Below are 17,120 nucleotides of genomic sequence, written 5' to 3'. Positions count from 1 at the left end.
GTGCATATATGGGAATGGGAATTCTCCTGTGTCTGTACATATATATAAATTATTATTCAGACCTATAAAATTGAACTTAAAATGCTTTCAAACTGTTAAAATACCAAATTTTATCTGATTTAATGATGGTAGTTTGGGAGACTATTTTCTTTTTCTTTTTTTTCCATGCTTGTATCTTCTCTAGCAGTTGCTGATCGAGTAAAATTGAGAATTATTTTCACTGTGCCCCTGGTCTCATTGAGGCCAGACAACCACAAGTTCATTTTTTTAAAGTTAAATGGGAACAAGTAGACAGTTCATTGAATGTCACATTTCTAAACCAATCCAAGGCCTCATGAAGGAGGCACTCGGAGTAGGAGCAGTGATTTCAAATAGCAAAGAGCAGCTGTGCTCTCGCTAACCTGGTCCAATAGACAGCGAGCTTCTGTTTACGAGGAACCACATACAGTTGAAAAGTCACCTAAATGACCCCAGACAGTAAAATGTGTGTTGTGTGGACAGAGAGCACTTTGCATGTTTTAAAAATAAACTTAACCTGAGGCAAGGAAAAACCTTTTTGCAACATCAGGTTGTACATTAGCATTCAACAGCATCAATGGACAAATGGTAAATGTGCACAATATGTCATCGCAGGAGCTGTAGGTGCTCCCTGTTAATCAGCGTTATAATGATAGCGTAGGAGTCGATGTAAACTTGAATGATTTTGCAGCTTTTCTGACCAAAATCTGAACTGCTAAATTTTCATTCGAAGTAAATAGTGTATCGCACTCTGTCAAAAGGACTGCCGTTAAAAAAACTTGAATACCAAGAACCACAGGAGATGTCGTTTTCAGTACTCAAAACACCCGAATCAACAAATCTGCCAAACAACCCTGGTAGATGCACCCACCTTCTGACTGCACGTCTGAAAGAATAACTAATGAAATTTTACATTACTCTCTAACTGGAGATGTAAACATGCCATGAAAAAGTAACTGTGAAGTATTAACACGTCGTATATCCATAGACCACAATGCTTATCTAAACTCTGTTTGCTCTCGTTATGTCATATAATGCTGCAATAGATAAAATAATAGAAAGATATCATAGCAGACAAAGGCACTTGTCAAAAGTGTAGAGCGCATTAGCTGTGGTGGTCTGTGTGTGTGTCAGTTTGTCCCCACTGTCACAGCACTCACAACAACGTGCAAATTAATTAAGTTTCAGTTACTTTTTCCTACTAAGCTCCTGGAAAAACAGCAATCTTAACTTCTTATTTTCTATCAGTATCAAGTCATTTGATCAGTATCTTTTTGCTTTCTCCCTAAACTCTGGCGGCAGTTTAAAATGCACAGACTGGGGGTGTTTTAAGAAGAAGCCCACCTTTGCAGCATAGGATTTTGCCGCTATTCACTACACACTTTTCAACAGGTTCTCTCCAGACATGTATTCTCGTTTGGGAATCATGTCTGACCCACGGACACTATGATCCATCATACATTTCCATGATATTTCATTACATATATGCAAATATTCCAAAACCCAGAAATATTTGAAATTTGAAATACTTCTGGTCTCACATACTTTGGATTATGAATACTCGGTCTGTATTGAACACATATATATTTATACTTCTTATTTTCTATTTTGTGTGTTTTTACACTTTTTCCAAGCATTTCCAAAATTTATGGGGAAGACAGCAGTATTTTCACTCCTGTTGTGGTTTTCTTGCATGTGTTTTTCATAATTTCAATTCAATTCTGGATTTGGAAAATCTTTTGGTTGGCTGATAAAGTTTCTTAATAGGATTATAAAGACATGTTCAGTTGATGTAATGATCTGTCGTTATTACTCTGTTACTAAATAGAAATGTTATTTATCTGTTGCTTGTCCCCCTTCATGTAGTTTTTTTTGTCCATTTCAGCTAGGGTACACAGGTATGAGGTGAATTCTCTCCTTTCTTTGTGCAGTTCTGTTCTGAAGTGAGAGGCTTTAAAATGGTTTTCAGCAAGTGTTAAACAACAAATGCGCAGCTAAGGAGACCAACAGTGATAATTAATAAAACTCTTGAAAGCTGACTTTAAAAATGAATGGTCAGATGAGTAGTTGCCAGCAGATACCTAGATATGTAGATTTTGCATTTATTAGATATACAAGCCTAGAAACGAAGAGCAGAATGGAGAAAGACAAAGTCTTAAAGAAGCTATACTGTGGCTAATTTGATTATCCATTTAAAATTAAAATGGCACATCCCAAAAATATGTGTATATAAAGATGAACAGTATACAGTAGAATCCATCCATCTATTATCCAACCCACTATATCCTAACTACAGGGTCACAGGTTGTAGGTTAAACTGTATATCAGTCTGGTTAGATAAAACATCATACAAGGGGTACACTTGATGCTGTCTTAATAGATTTTCATTCTTTCTATTAAACTTAAATAAAACTACAGTATATACTATAAAGGATAAAAAGTATCATACTGATAAAACTGCCTTTCATTTTGAGTGTGGCATTTTGTATTGAGTAGCAATCATGAGCTATAATTCATACTGCTATTGAAAATGGGTCTGCTCTCGCCAGGTGTGGTAAAAGTGTACTTTCCCAGTTTGCAGTTTGAGCTTCTCATGACCACCCAAACTACAAACCGGATTCCAAAAAAGTTGGGACACTAAACAAATTGTGAATAAAAACTGAATGCAATGATGTGGAGATGGCAAATGTCAATATTTTATTTGTAATGGAACGTGGACGACAGATCAAACGTTTAATCCAAGTAAATGTATTATTTTAAAGGAAAAAAATGGTGATTCAAAATTTCACGGTGTCAACAAATCCCAAAAAAGTTGGGACAAGTAGCAATAAGAGGCTGGAAAAAGTAAATTTGAGCATAACGAAGAGCTGGAAGACCAATAAACACTAATTAGGTCAATTGGCAACATGATTGGGTATAAAAAGAGCTTCTCAGAGTGGCAGTGTCTCTCAGAAGCCAAGATGGGTAGAGGATCACTAATTCCCACAATGTTGTGCAGAAAGATAGTGGAGCAATATCAGAAAGGTGTTACCCAGCGAAAAATTGCAAAGACTTTGCATCTATCATCATCAACTGTGCATAACATCATCCGAAGATTCAGAGAATCCGGAACAATCTCTGTGCGTAAGGGTCAAGGCCGTAAAACCATACTGGATGCCAGTGATCTCCGGGCCCTTAAACGACACTGCACCACAAACAGGAATGCTACTGTAAAGGACATCACAGAATGGGCTCAGGAATACTTCCAGAAACCATTGTCAGTGAACACAATCCACCGTGCCATCTGCCGTTGCCAGCTGAAACTCTACAGTGCAAAGAAGAAGCCATTTCTAAGCAAGATCCACAAGCTCAGGCGTTGTCACTGGGCCAGGGATCATTTAAAATGGAGTGTGGCAAAATGGAAGACTGTTCTGTGGTCAGACGAGTCACGATTCGAAGCCATGTCATCTGGACCAAAGAGGACAAGGACAACCCAAGTTGTTATCAACGCTCAGTTCAGAAGCCTGCATCTCTGATGGGTATGGGGTTGCATGAGTGCGTGTGGCATGGGCAGCTTGCATGTCTGGAAAGGCACCATCAATGCAGAAAAATATATTAAGGTTCTAGAACAACATATGCTCCCATCCAGACGTCATCTCTTTCAGGGAAGACCCTGCATTTTTCAACAAGATAATGCCAGACCACATTCTGCATCAATCACAACATCATGACTGCGTAGGAGATGAAATGGCCAGTCTGCAGTCCAGATCTTTCACCTATAGAGAACATTTGGCGCATCATAAAGAGGAAGGTGCGACAAAGAAGGCCCAAGACGATTGAACAGTTAGAGGCCTGTATTAGACAAGAATGGGAGAGCATTCCTATTTCTAAACTTGAGAAACTGGTCTCCTCGGTCCCCAGACGTCTGTTGAGTGTTGTAAGAAGAAGGGGAGATGCCACACAGTGGTGAAAATGGCCTTGTCCCAACTTTTTTGGGATTAGTTGACACCATGAAATTCTGAATCAACATATTTTTCCCTTAAAATGATACATTTTCTCAGTTTAAACTTTTGTTCCGTGATTTATGTTCTATTCTGAATAAAATATTAGAAGTTGGCACCTCCACATCATTGCATTCAGTTTTTATTCACGATTTGTATAGTGTCCCAACTTTTTTGGAATCCGGTTTGTACTTAAATTTTAATGAAATTCAGTTACCTTTTGAAAACAGACATTTTTAAAAAGCAGCATGTGACTTCTTAGCCTTTTCATTCTTTTGTTTTGTAAATTCAAAGCTCTACTCACCCTTATCAACCATCAATCAAGTACTACTCTCTTTGTGCACCACATTAAAATGTTGCTCTATTAACTTATTTTTCATGCAAATCACTGAAGTGTGTATTATTTATAATGGCTCTAACATCTAAAAAAGAATTTAAAAAAATCATCAGCACCATATATATTTTTTCTTGGTTAGCTCTGAACGAGGTTTTGTATTGTTTTGCTTTATACTCACTGATATTTGGCTGTTTCTTTTTTAAATTGGTGGCATTGATTACTTTAAACACTTTACTTACTGCAATAAGAAAGTTGTTTGATGTTTATTAGCATAAAGAAGTAAAAACATAACATTTTCTCTATACTCAACTTACTCTCTTTGCCAATTGATTGATCTTATTATTAATGCCCATTTTTGAATCTTTAGTAACGCCTGTTTTTGCCAGTACACCAAGGGATATGACGGTGGAGTCAGGGAGTAATGCGCAGATTCCATGCACTGCTCATGGAGAACCAGAACCAGTAATTACATGGAACAAAGTAAGTAGATGTTACCAGTAAACATTCAAAAAACATTTATTTATTTATAGATAGATACTTTATTAATCCCAAGGGGAAATTTACATACTCCAGCAGCAGCAGCATACTGATAAAAACAATATTAAACAAAAGATTGATAACAATGAAAGTATAACAGACAGACCATAATTTTGTGTAATATTAACGTTTACCCCCCGTGTGGAATTGAAGAGTCACATAGTAGTGTTGGGGGAGGACCGATCTCCTCAGTCTGTCAGTGGAGCAGGACAGTGACAGCAGTCTGTCGCTGAAGCTGCTCCTCTGTCTGGAGATGACACTGTTCAGTGGATGCAGTGGATTTTCCATTATTGACAGGCGCCTGCTCGGTGCCCGTCACTCTGCCACGAATGTCAAACTGTCCATTTCTGTGCTTACAATAGAGCCTGCCTTTCTCACCAGTTTGTCCAGGCGTGAGGCATCCCTCTTCTTTATGCTTTATGATGTATTTTCATACATCAGTGTAGCTTAAAAGTGATTTACAATAATAATAATGAAAGACAAAAGAAGAGCAAAAATAAACTAAAGAACAGTTATTTATAAAAAGTTATAAAAGGCAGTAAAAAAAAGTGCCAAGCTTACTAATGAAGTGCCATGTGTTCTGTTTATTATTTACTTTTAAATGCTGTCATTTGTTTACTTCAGCACTTAAGAGTATACAGATTATTTTGAAGGGTTTGAGCTGATATTGTAATAAAGCACAACCATATTTTGAAAATTGAGTTTATAAAATTTGGTTTTTGTAAATCATAGGTGACACATATATAAAAGTGTGTTTATTAATGGTAACTGATAAATTAAGAATAGACATTCACCTCTTTATGCTTTAGATAATTCCACATGTAGAGGACTATAATAGTACTTAGTTATTGTTCTATCCATCCATCCATTATCCAACCCGCTATATCCTAACTACAGGGTCACGGGGGGTCTGCTGTAGCCAATCCCAGCCACCACAGGGCACAAGGCAGGAAACAAACCCCGGGCAGGGCGCGAACCCGGATCTCCAAACTGCGAGGCAGCAGCGCTACCCACTGCTTATTGTTAAATGCACAGAAGAAAAATCATTCCTTATTAGGATGACACTTTTATTGGCAACTTGTAATTATAATAATAATAATAATAATACATTTTATTTATATAGTGCTTTTCCCATTCTCAAGGTGCTTCACAGAGTCTCATAAAGAAACAACAGATATATGTAACATTGGATACAGATGTTTCCTGAATAGAACATTAAAACAGATAGATACAGAATATACAAAGCCATTAAACAGAATAAAAGTCATTAACTCAGAGTAAAATACTAAATTCAATACTAAAAGAAAGCCTAGCAAATGACATAATGTGTGGTAAAACATACCCACAAATTATACCAAGCATCTAGAGAGACAGGAAGACTGAAAGAGGAGGCAGGTTAAGTTAAAAGCCTTCCTGAACAGATGGGTTTTAAGTTGTTTTTTAAAAGAACAAATGGAGTCAGCTGATCTAATTAATTTAGGGAAGTCATTCCAAAGTCTGGGCACTATATAGCTGAAGGCCTTGTCTCCCCAATTCACAATTCATTTTTAAACATGTGTGTTTTAAAACCGCCACTAGACATATTGGTAGAGTGTTCGTTTTGTCACACGGAGTCTTAAAATAAGATGAAACTGCATATGCTTAAAATGGGTAGAAGTACACGATAAACAAAGATAACAGAGTCAAATATTTGTGTAAAACATGGAATATAAGAATGATGAAAGATGGAGTGCAGTAAACCTCAGGACTGACTGATTGGGTCACTTGAAAGTTTTACCTTAAGTAGCCAAAGAAAATAATTATTGTGATACTCTAATAGCAGCTTATACTGTATATGTTTGGAAAAACTGAGGAAGCCACCTTTTTAGTTTCAGTGACACAGTGATTATTACTGTGGGCTTATGGATCCAGTGTTTTGGCCCTGTTAGGCTACCCCATCGTTTTCATTGTGGAGTTTCATGTAGGTTTTTCTCCATTGTGGCCACTAGGGGGCACACCTGCTCGCCAAACCCAACACATACACTTGGCACAAGTCCAGCACAACACATGTTTATTTAAGTGTGGGAAAATGCTTCCCAAATTGTTTCCCCCTGCACAGTCCCAGCACACAGTACAACACACAAGGATATAAACGCTTCTCATCTTCTCTCTCTCTCTGTCATTTGTCTTCTGCCTCCACTACTCCTTTGACAAGCTTCATCCTCTTCCTCCCGACTCTGGTTCCTCAAGTAAAGTGAGGCAGTCATTTTTATGCTGCACCTGGAAGCACTTCAGGTGGTAATTCAGTATTGTCTGGAAGTACTCCCAGGTGTGACAGAAAACCAAAAATAGGACTCTGCAGTTCCCCCAACAACTCCCACAGAACCAAGTCCAACTCCCATGGATTCCTGCAGGGATCTAAGGTGCCGCTGCAACCCATGGAGACTGCCATCTAACACTCTGGGGGAGGCAGTGCCCAGTGTACATCAGTTCTCCCAGTCCTTCCTTTATGACTGCCTCCCAGCCGGGACAGGGACCCGGCCATCCATCACACCAGACATCATGAAGGTTACATTAACTCTGAGTTCTGCACTGGGCCCTGTGTGAGTGTTGATGTGTGCATGAGTGGACCATGTTATGGACTGGTACCCTGATGAGTGTTGTTACCTCTACACCCAGCACTAACAGAAACAACCCCCATGACTTTGCATTAAATTAATTTGGTTTGAAAATGTTACCTTCTTTTTTCTAATCATATGTACTATATAAATCTTTTTGCTTTTAATATTTACAGGATGGCGTACAAGTAACACAAAGTGGGAAATTTCATATTAGCCCTGATGGTTTTCTTGTAATTCAAGATGCTGGCCCTGCAGATCAAGGTCGCTATGAATGTATTGCCAGAAATACTATTGGATATTCCTCAGCTAGTATGGTTCTAACTGTTTTGGGTAGGATATAAATATATCTTTATATACTATGTTTACTGAACATGAAAATATTTATAGTGCCTGATTGTTGATTAATTAGTTTTGCTTCTGAATAAAGGAAACAAAATTATTTTACTATTTTGATGTTTTCTTTTATTTAATTGCTAAAATTACTACATGCAAGTATTTAATAAATTGTATGACTAAATTGTATTTCAGAAATTCACTGCTACAGACACCGAAGTAATCATTGATGGCGTATGAATCATATGCCATAGAGGAGTGCATTCATTTCAAAGTACATTAATTGTTTTGGTCCAGTATTAGTTTGAAATTTGTGATAAACCAAATGATTTTACATTTTGAATAACAGTATTGTTAACTGTTTCCCCAAATTAAAACTGATCTTACACTTGGTGTAATATGCATCCTTATGATCAGGGCTGGATCAAGGGTACATTGCATCCCTTGGCAGTGCTGGTTGAAAGTGCCCACACAGAGACGTCCAAAAGGTTGTCCCTTTTAGATCTGCACAGTTGGATCCATAACTGAAGTTGACAAATGAGCTGCTCCCCTTGAAGATCAGCCCCCTTGTGCATATGAAATTGATGAGGAGGGGAGAGGGAGTTGGCCTACATTCCAGAAACCGGGGTCTCAAGGGGGGGTTTTGCTGCCCTTAGGCCTGTGTGAAGAACTAGCCATAACTATGATGGCATTTTACAAAGCAGTTTGAGAGGGCTCTCATTACTATGGCTGATGTGTTCTAAATTTTTCTTTCTTTCTCATCATTTGAGTTTTGAGTGATAAGCTTTTTATAAAGCTTTTTGTCAGAACAGAGTTTTATATTGCCAATTCTGTTATTTGCAGTAACTTTTAGTAGATGCTGTATGTCTGTCTGAGGTAGATGTTCTATACATAACATTTTTATGATTACATTTATTGAGAATGACTATAGTGAGTTTTTAAAAATTCTTTTATGAAAGATGTATTTGAAAGTGTGTTTAATTCTGTATTTTTTTCTCCTTTTACAGTTCCAGAAATAAGTCGAAATGGAGATCCTTTTGTGGCAACTTCGATTAGAGCTGCAATAGATTCTATTGACAGTGCAATTGACTCCACACGTAGGAATCTCTTTGACGGGTATGGTTTCATTTTATAGCTGAAATGTACTGAATAAAAATGTATTTCTGTCCTTTTTGTGAGCAACACAAGGTGACATTTGAAAGATGGACTTTAACTCAAGATTACTACCCCTTTCAACCTTTTGAGACTATTCATATTTTATTGTATCAATGCATCGTATCAATGTGAATTCAAAATAGGATTTTCTTTCTTTTATTGCTACACTAGATACTATCATTTCTTTGTTTTTAAATTAATTTATTAAATAAAACAAAATCAATAATAAGTACCTCCCCCCACAAACCCAAGGTTATGATCAGAAAAAAACAAAACCATCATATAATAAATAAAGAAGGTAGATAAAAAGGCTTACAAAGTATATACTTTTTAAGAGTCAAACAAATCCTATCTTTGGGAGCACTGGAATATACTCTTAAAAATAAAATCTCTATTTAAATGTTTGTCTAAAATATAACATTCACATGTATTCTGATGGAAATGATAGGGAATTTGACCATGTGAGGGTATAGTGTAGAGATAGGATATTTAAAGTAGTAGAAAGAGGAGAAAAAAGAAGATAACAGTGGGTGATAAGGAGATTTTAGTAAGAGATGAGCATCAATGACTTTCAAATTTTAAGTCTATTTGGAGGAATAAGTAAGAGAAAGAAGCCAGAATACATAACTGGGGACAGAGATCTTGAAATGTGCTTAGACCTGTAGTGGAAGTAAATATAACTGAGTGTTTATATTGTTGCATGATAAGATTTGCAAAATTTGGCAGGGAGTGAGAAACCATTAGAGAAGATTCAATGAAACGTTAACTGGTATAAGTGCATAGATTATGCCATAAATTAATGGGTGCAGAAATATAATATAACTGAAAATATAGAAAGGAAGAACATCAATTAACCCTGGAATCGGTTTGTGCAACAAATTTCATCTGGAGCCTAACATCATTACAGATAAGTTTGGAATTTAGACATCTGATTTTTTTTTTTCTAGAGAAGACTTCATTGAGCTAATGAAATCTAGAAAAGCAACCTTTATTCATTCTCACAGGTAAACACATTCTGGTAGGCAAAAGTTCAGTTTGATCTAGAAACTCAGAAAGTTATCAGATTATTAAAAAATATGTTGTTAATTGTGGGATACACTTGAATTCAATGTGGGATGAATATTAATAGCAAGATAACCTAAATGACAGGCACTGGGGATGTCAGAATTGAGGTTTTCTGACTGGCTGAGGATGTTAAGAAGAAGTAACAATGATTCGGACTAATCATCTAGAGATAGTGGTGAATGTATCAAATATCATTATATAAAAGAATGTCATCTTCTTAAACAAAGACAGCATAAGTTTAGAAGAGGAGGAGAAATATGATGTGAAAGTATGGATTGCTGTGGTAAATGACTTGAGGTAGGAGGTAATGAAAAGGTGCAGTAAGGAATAACCTTAACAGGAGTCCCTCTGCATTGAAAAAAGCAGGAGATGCTGACATTTCCTTATATTCCTCCTGTTTGGCAGAAGTTTTGAACTTGTTAATAAAACTGTCGCCAAAGCCTTTTTTGCAGGAATGTCTAAAAGTAAAGCAAACTGATCAAACTCCATCTCAAAATGAAGGGAGAGAAGGGCTTGTAGAGAATTTAGATTATAGGCTGCATCAGCAAATTACAAAATTCTGAATATGTTATCCAACACCTGATATTTTTGGATAATGCCAGTTTGGTCCTGGTGAATCAGTTTCCTATATAAGAGTTCAGTCTTAATTCTAGTGAAAGTATGTAGCTTTAGGACCTTTACTGTGTTTGATCAACAGAGTGATCTCAACCCTGATTAGACTAGGATGTACCTTTGCATTCTTAATAAACCACTTTATTATGGAGAGGAATTTAGCCAATCCTTAAAGAAAATTCGAAACCCTAAAAAACCTCAGCGAGTTCCTTTAGCAGTAATAAGGGTATTCCAGTGCATCTTTGATAGACAATACAAGATTCAGTCTAAAAATGAATGATGCCATAATTTTCAAACATGCAGCACCTTTTAGAGATGCCAACTTGACTTCTGTCTCTATTATTCTTTGCCCTGCACATTTAAATTCAGTTTTTATTGTGAAATAAAATATCAAGAAAGTGGTCAGTGTTTTAGTGAACTGAGACCTTTCACTTTCCATTAAATAGCATGTACATATAAGCAGAAAAATCCTAATTGCATGTGTGGATGTTTAGTAGCAGCTATTAAGAGAGATTCAGTAGAAGCATAATATGGCCATCTAAAAAAAAAGATTCTTAACAAGGTTTGTTTTATTCTTTATATTTATAACAAACACAAAACATTAATGAAAATAAAGAACATTTAGAGGTCACTCCATGTGGCAGTTTGTATGTCACCTGAACTGAAATGCAGACAACTGTTCCACACTTGTAAGTGGAAACATTAACACTACTTTTGATGAAGACCAGTCAAAAAAAAACCTTTTCTGTTCTTTGTCAGTATATCATTGTACTTTTCGATGAGACTTATTCCTCTTTCAGCTGTGCCGATGACTATCAACATGCATGCCAACAGTTCACAAGATTAGTTGCAGATTGGATCATCTGTCCACTGTTCTAGTGGTTTCTCGAGAAATGACTGGGACCCTTCCTTACCGTTTTCCATAAGGACAGAAAGAAGGATGGTGTTCTTTCTGTTACCAGATTCTCCAACTTCAGCTTTTCAGATTCAGTGTTCAGATTCACTGAGGAATAATGGTGGCCACCGCAGGCTTTGCACCATCTTTTACTTTGTTTCTACTGAAACTATCATGAAAAAGGGCTGAAATAGAAATTTCTATTTACTACTAGAATGTTCTTGAAAATTCCACTTACTGTTATTCTCTCTCTCTTTTTTTAACTGTTTATCAATCATTCAGCCAGTTATGACCCCTGCACAAGAGTACATACGTAGTACCAATACAAATGAAATGTTCAGAATGGAACGAGCTCTAAATGTTTCACAATCAGGCCAGAATTTCACAGGGAAGCAAGCTATGCATAATAAAAAACAATAATGCTTGAAAAGAAATTATTCTACAAATATCAACTCTTGGCATTAATTTGTGGAACACCCCAGTATGTAGTATGCAATCAAGGGAAAATAACTGAACAGATATTTTAGGTATACAGTATATTTAGCTTTAATCAGGTTATGGTTTAACAAGACTAGTACACATGTTTTCACATGGTCAGAGCACAGTGTGCAATGCAGGTTTGACTGGTAGGTTGGTCAGGGCCTGCATGGAGTTTTCACGCTCTCACTATGAATTTGCAGATTAATTGATATCAATATGTGTGATTAACTGCAAAGGTTGATCTGTTTCTCACACTGATTTCTGGAAATGTGTCAGTAATCCTTTTTGATTTACCAAATTACAATTAGTCCTTCTTGTGTTGTGAACTAAATAACACCCACCGCTTTCCAACCATGAATAGAGCTTGATATGGATTTAGAATCTTTAATGTATCTTAAGGTTTTCAAGTGTAACTTAATCACAAAAACTTTGCTTTATAGTTTCATATATTTTGAAAACCATTATATAATCAAGACCACTTTTTTGTGTTAGTCAAAGTCAAAAGAGCATAATTAAATTCTCTGTGATTCAATTTTGGTATAAAAGTAAAATGTAAAAACCTCCAAGGGGATGATTATGAGTATCATGTTTTCTTTTTTAAATATAAGAACATTTTATTTTTGCACATAACTGGAAAAAGATTATTCAATAAAGTAACTGTTAACAATGCAGTCTATAAATGCATTTGTCTTGCATTTACGTTATTGGTTTATAGCTGTACCACATAGAAGATGTGGATTGTTTTTCTATTGTTTCATACAAAGAATTAGTCTGCTTTGTTTATTTAGCACAGCTGAAGCTCTAAAGAAAAATGCATTTGGATGCAATTGGTGTTCAAGCTTAAGATAATTATATTTCAGTTAAGAAGTAGAATAGAAAGAGTTCAGTTTTAGCAGTATTATTTTATTTTGTAAGATAAAATATTGTCATTCTTTTACCCTGTAAAAATGTTAATCTTATTTATTATTTGTCCATTTATGCACTAAAGCAATCCACGAACACCTAGTGATCTTCTGGCCTTGTTCCGCTACCCAAGAGATCCTTATACAGTTGAGCAGGCAAGAGCTGGAGAAATATTTGAGCGGACTTTGCAGTTAATTCAGGAGCATGTTAATAAAGGTTTAATGGTTGACATGAATGGAACGGGTAAGTAAAACAGTAGATACCATAAATCTTACATGCTTCAATAACCATTTTTTCATATTTTTTTTATTAGAGTTCTGTTTTGCTTTTTGTACTTGCACAACAAATATAGTTTTATTCATATGCAGAAAAATGCAGTATGTTGCCATTGTTTATCTCATTTCCTTATAATGCGTTTCAGAACATTGAAAGCAGAGTTAGCACCAACTTGCATATAAAATACAATGCTTGGGTTATTCCATACTAGATTACTAACCTCTTAAAATTTTAGTCACTATCTTTTTAGGAGATTTAGCAGTGCTGGTGGTACACATACAAGTGAAAGTTCAGTTCCCAGTTCAGTCATTGTTAGAGTGCAGTATGCATGCTTTGTCCTTGTTGTCATTTTCTTTCTGGTAACTAAATTGTCATGAGTTGACAAAGTATATGCTCCTTCTGACTGAGTCGCAGCCCTTTCTTCCTGATTCTTGCCTCATAACCAGTGCTGCTAGCACAGACTTCCACTCAGCTGATCCTGTTTTAGATTGTGCAGGTTAAGAGAATGAGAGGGTGGCCAGAGTTTGTGAAACTATGTAAGTTTCCCTCAGGGCATACACGTTTCTGTGTGCTTGTTATTTATGCCAACACCAAACACTCGTCGTTCAGTGAGCATACACTTCCTCAATTTGTACATTACTTACGGTATTATTGCTTCCTATGTATGCTTAACATTTTCCCTTTACTAACACAAAACAAGCTTGTGTGTAAATCACATCAAAATATACAGTACATTTGTCATGTGACATTATTAGTAAAAACTCTACTGTAAGAAATGTATGTTATTTTATGTATTGATCCAATCAAAATACATCTTCTTTGAAATTCATCTTATGATGAGTATAGTATAGCAATGAAAACTACTCAAACCAGGTATGGCATTTATTGTGCTTCATTAAATTGCTTTATTTTATGTCTACATTGTTGGAAAAATATAATGAATGTGCTTTCCCAATTTTTTTTCTGATTGAAAAGTACATTTTATTTTTAACTATCAGGAGTACCGGCGTTGCCCGGAAATGTATAACCGGTGAATTTGACAAATGAAAGAAACAGAACATAGACATAGAACAAACAGTTTTCTGATTGACAGTTTATTGTAAGTTCTGCCTGCTGTGGCGTTTCAGACGACTTTGAAATAGACTTTCTTCTGGCATCTGAAGTGGACCTTTCAATTCTACGTCTTTTTTTTCGGTGGCATGGGTATATTAACAAAAAGCAGAACAATTATAATGTGTTACATGGTATTACATATGGAATAAGCACCACCGTGAGATGAATCAGTCTGTTTGTAAGGAGCGTCTGTGTTGAACCGTGGTGCCATCTAACGGACGTTGGTGATGGCAACTACAGAGAGAAGTGACATACAACTGCTGCTGCGTCTGGGGAAAATGGTGGGGGAAGGATGCTGTGTTTTTAAGGCATGTCTCTGTTCAAATGTGATTGTATATAACGGACGTTGGCAAATGAAATACAGCACTACCAGTGCGTGTGGGAATGTGACCCGTGATGAAACACGGGTGTGTCAGCTGGTCACGGGCACTGGGTCGTTCACGTTTTACATCCATATGGCAGTTCCCCTTCACCTGATCAAAGTAGTTGGCCTTCTCATACATAGACACTTCCACCATCTCTTGGCAATTTAAAGAAACATGGGTAAAGAGTGATGCACAGAGACCAAAGCTGCCGCTACATGGCATCCCGATGAACGTCTGTTGCAAAGTGCGGTCATCTTGTCGATGATAAGTATAGGGACGTGTGCCCCGAACGTTGTGTAGGTGAAAAGGTGCCCTGCGCTTCACCACGAACATTTTTCCCAACCAAACATACCACATGAACTCCTCCTGGTCACAAAGGAGCCCCATCCCCAGTTTGGTGCCGATCGGACGCTCGGTGGAGATTTGTATGGCGGACAAACAAACATACATACACACATACTGTACATACATCGACTCTGCTTTATATATTAGATAGCAAAATACCCGCGCTTCGCAGCGGCAAAGTACTGCCTTAAAATTTTATTAAGAAGAAAATTAAACCTTTTTAAACTGAGGGAAAATATACCAATAATTATTTGTTAAGGATCTCTTTGTATACCACATTGTGAGTCCGGCCCTCCGGTTGTAAAATGACCAAGCTGTGCGCTAAGCTTACTCTTGACCATGCAACGTACAGTTGGCCATGTGAGCAGTAATCTTGTTTCAAATCTCACAGCTTGGATTGCTGCTGTCATAATCGGTTTGAGTTTCATGGGTTGTTTCAATTACGACAGTATTTGCAGGACTTGTGTTGAAGTGACTTTCGGCATCTGTCAAGCGTTGTAAGCATACAACTGGTTTCACCGATAACTTCACATCCAGCTTTTGAGAGTTTAAACATTCATAAACATCAAAATGTCCACTACTGAAATCGTCACCTGTAAATCTAAGATGTTTAAGAGGCACTGGCAGTTGTCGAAAGGTGTAAAATATTTGGCCATTTCGGTACACTTGAAAGCGACAAATGAACAATTCAGCGACCGCCATCAACTCACATGCAAAACCATTGGTGAAGGGCTTAAGCATTTCACTCTTATAGTGCTCCTGTGTAGTATAATTATCTCCTGTACTGTCATCAGTCCACACCTTGAACTTGTCCCAGTCATTCAATACATAAGACACAATGTTCCTCCGGATATCAAGAGTGAGCCTGATATGGCCGTGCAATATGTAACAAAGAGAATGGAAAAGGTAGGTGACATCTCCAGGCATGGAAACCACTCGGTAAGTGAAGTTCTTTGATTGATGGTGATCACCTCGATAGACATGTTAATGGGGTACGGTTGGAATGATAAAGGAAATGGGTACCTCAACAATGTAAAGTAAGTCTAAAATAACTACACAATAACTATAATCGTAACAAACGAACAATAAAACAGCGGAGAAGCCGTGGATTAAATAAAAAGGCTGTAGTTATCAGCAGGGAGACGTGAATCCCGTGGCGAAGCAAGGAAGGGAATGTAGAGACCGGAGCGACGGACGGCCTCATATAGGCAGGCAGCCAACAACGTGGGAGACGTTGGGATGGGGGGCCCAACGCCACCTCACACGGTGACCGAGCTGCAGGCTATGGATGTATATATGTACGTAAGTAGGATTCAGTTAGCGTTGGGAACCCGCGTAGCAAATTTCTTGAAGATGGGCCCATAAGTAACAAAAACCGTTGGAAAGTTCAATATGGCAGCCGACAGTGGCATCATACCACCGAAATAAGTATGTACATTGGTTTTGGTTAGCGCAGGGAAGCCACCTACCAAATTTCGTGAAGATGGGGCCATAAATAAGAAAGTTCAACATGGCGAACGTTGTCAACCATTATGACCGTTACGCGTAGAATTTCGAAATGAAACCTGATTAACTTTTGTAAGTAAGCTGTAAGGAATAAGCCTGCCAAATTTCAGCCTTCTACCTACACGGGAAGTTGGAGAATTAGTGACGTTGGAAAGTTCAATATTGTGGCTGACAGTGGCGTCATACCACCGAAATAAGTATTTACATTGGTTTCGGTTAGCGCAGGGAAGCCGCCTACCAAATTTCGTGAAGATGGGGCCATAAATAAGAAAGTTCAACATGGTGGACGTTGTTGACCGTTATGACCGTTACACATAGAATTTCGAAATGAAACCTGCTTAATTTTTGTAAGTAAGCTGTAAGGAATGAGCATGCCAAATTTCAGTCTTCTACCTACACGGGAAGTTGGAGAATTAGTGACGTTGGAAAGTTCAATAGAGTGAGTGAGTGAGTGAGTGAGTCAGTGAGGGCTTTGCCTTTTATTAGTATAGATTATTAATTATTGCTATTTGTTAAAGTACAATAGCAGACATTTAAATAAGGTGAAATGCACAAAATACCATGTTTGTAGTGCACACAAAATCTGTGGAAGGAAATCAG

At 37.2% G+C, this 17,120-nt stretch overlaps 1 protein-coding gene across 2 annotated transcripts in view; it reads left to right on the top strand.

Annotated features, from left to right (window-relative positions):
• The window catches only part of LOC120526008 (peroxidasin), a 221,394-nt gene that overhangs the window by 169,162 nt on the left and 35,112 nt on the right, over positions 1-17,120 (top strand). For both annotated transcript variants that reach the window (XM_039748810.1, XM_039748809.1), the window contains 4 exons: positions 4,703-4,815; positions 7,646-7,802; positions 8,813-8,921; positions 13,001-13,158. In XM_039748810.1, the coding sequence (XP_039604744.1) occupies positions 4,703-4,815; positions 7,646-7,802; positions 8,813-8,921; positions 13,001-13,158 (537 nt within the window). The remainder of the gene's footprint in view (positions 1-4,702; positions 4,816-7,645; positions 7,803-8,812; positions 8,922-13,000; positions 13,159-17,120) is intronic.

Source organism: Polypterus senegalus, chromosome 3, assembly GCF_016835505.1.
Source record: "Polypterus senegalus isolate Bchr_013 chromosome 3, ASM1683550v1, whole genome shotgun sequence".
Taxonomy (NCBI): domain Eukaryota; kingdom Metazoa; phylum Chordata; class Cladistia; order Polypteriformes; family Polypteridae; genus Polypterus; species Polypterus senegalus.
This window is presented reverse-complemented; position numbering and strand designations above follow the sequence as displayed.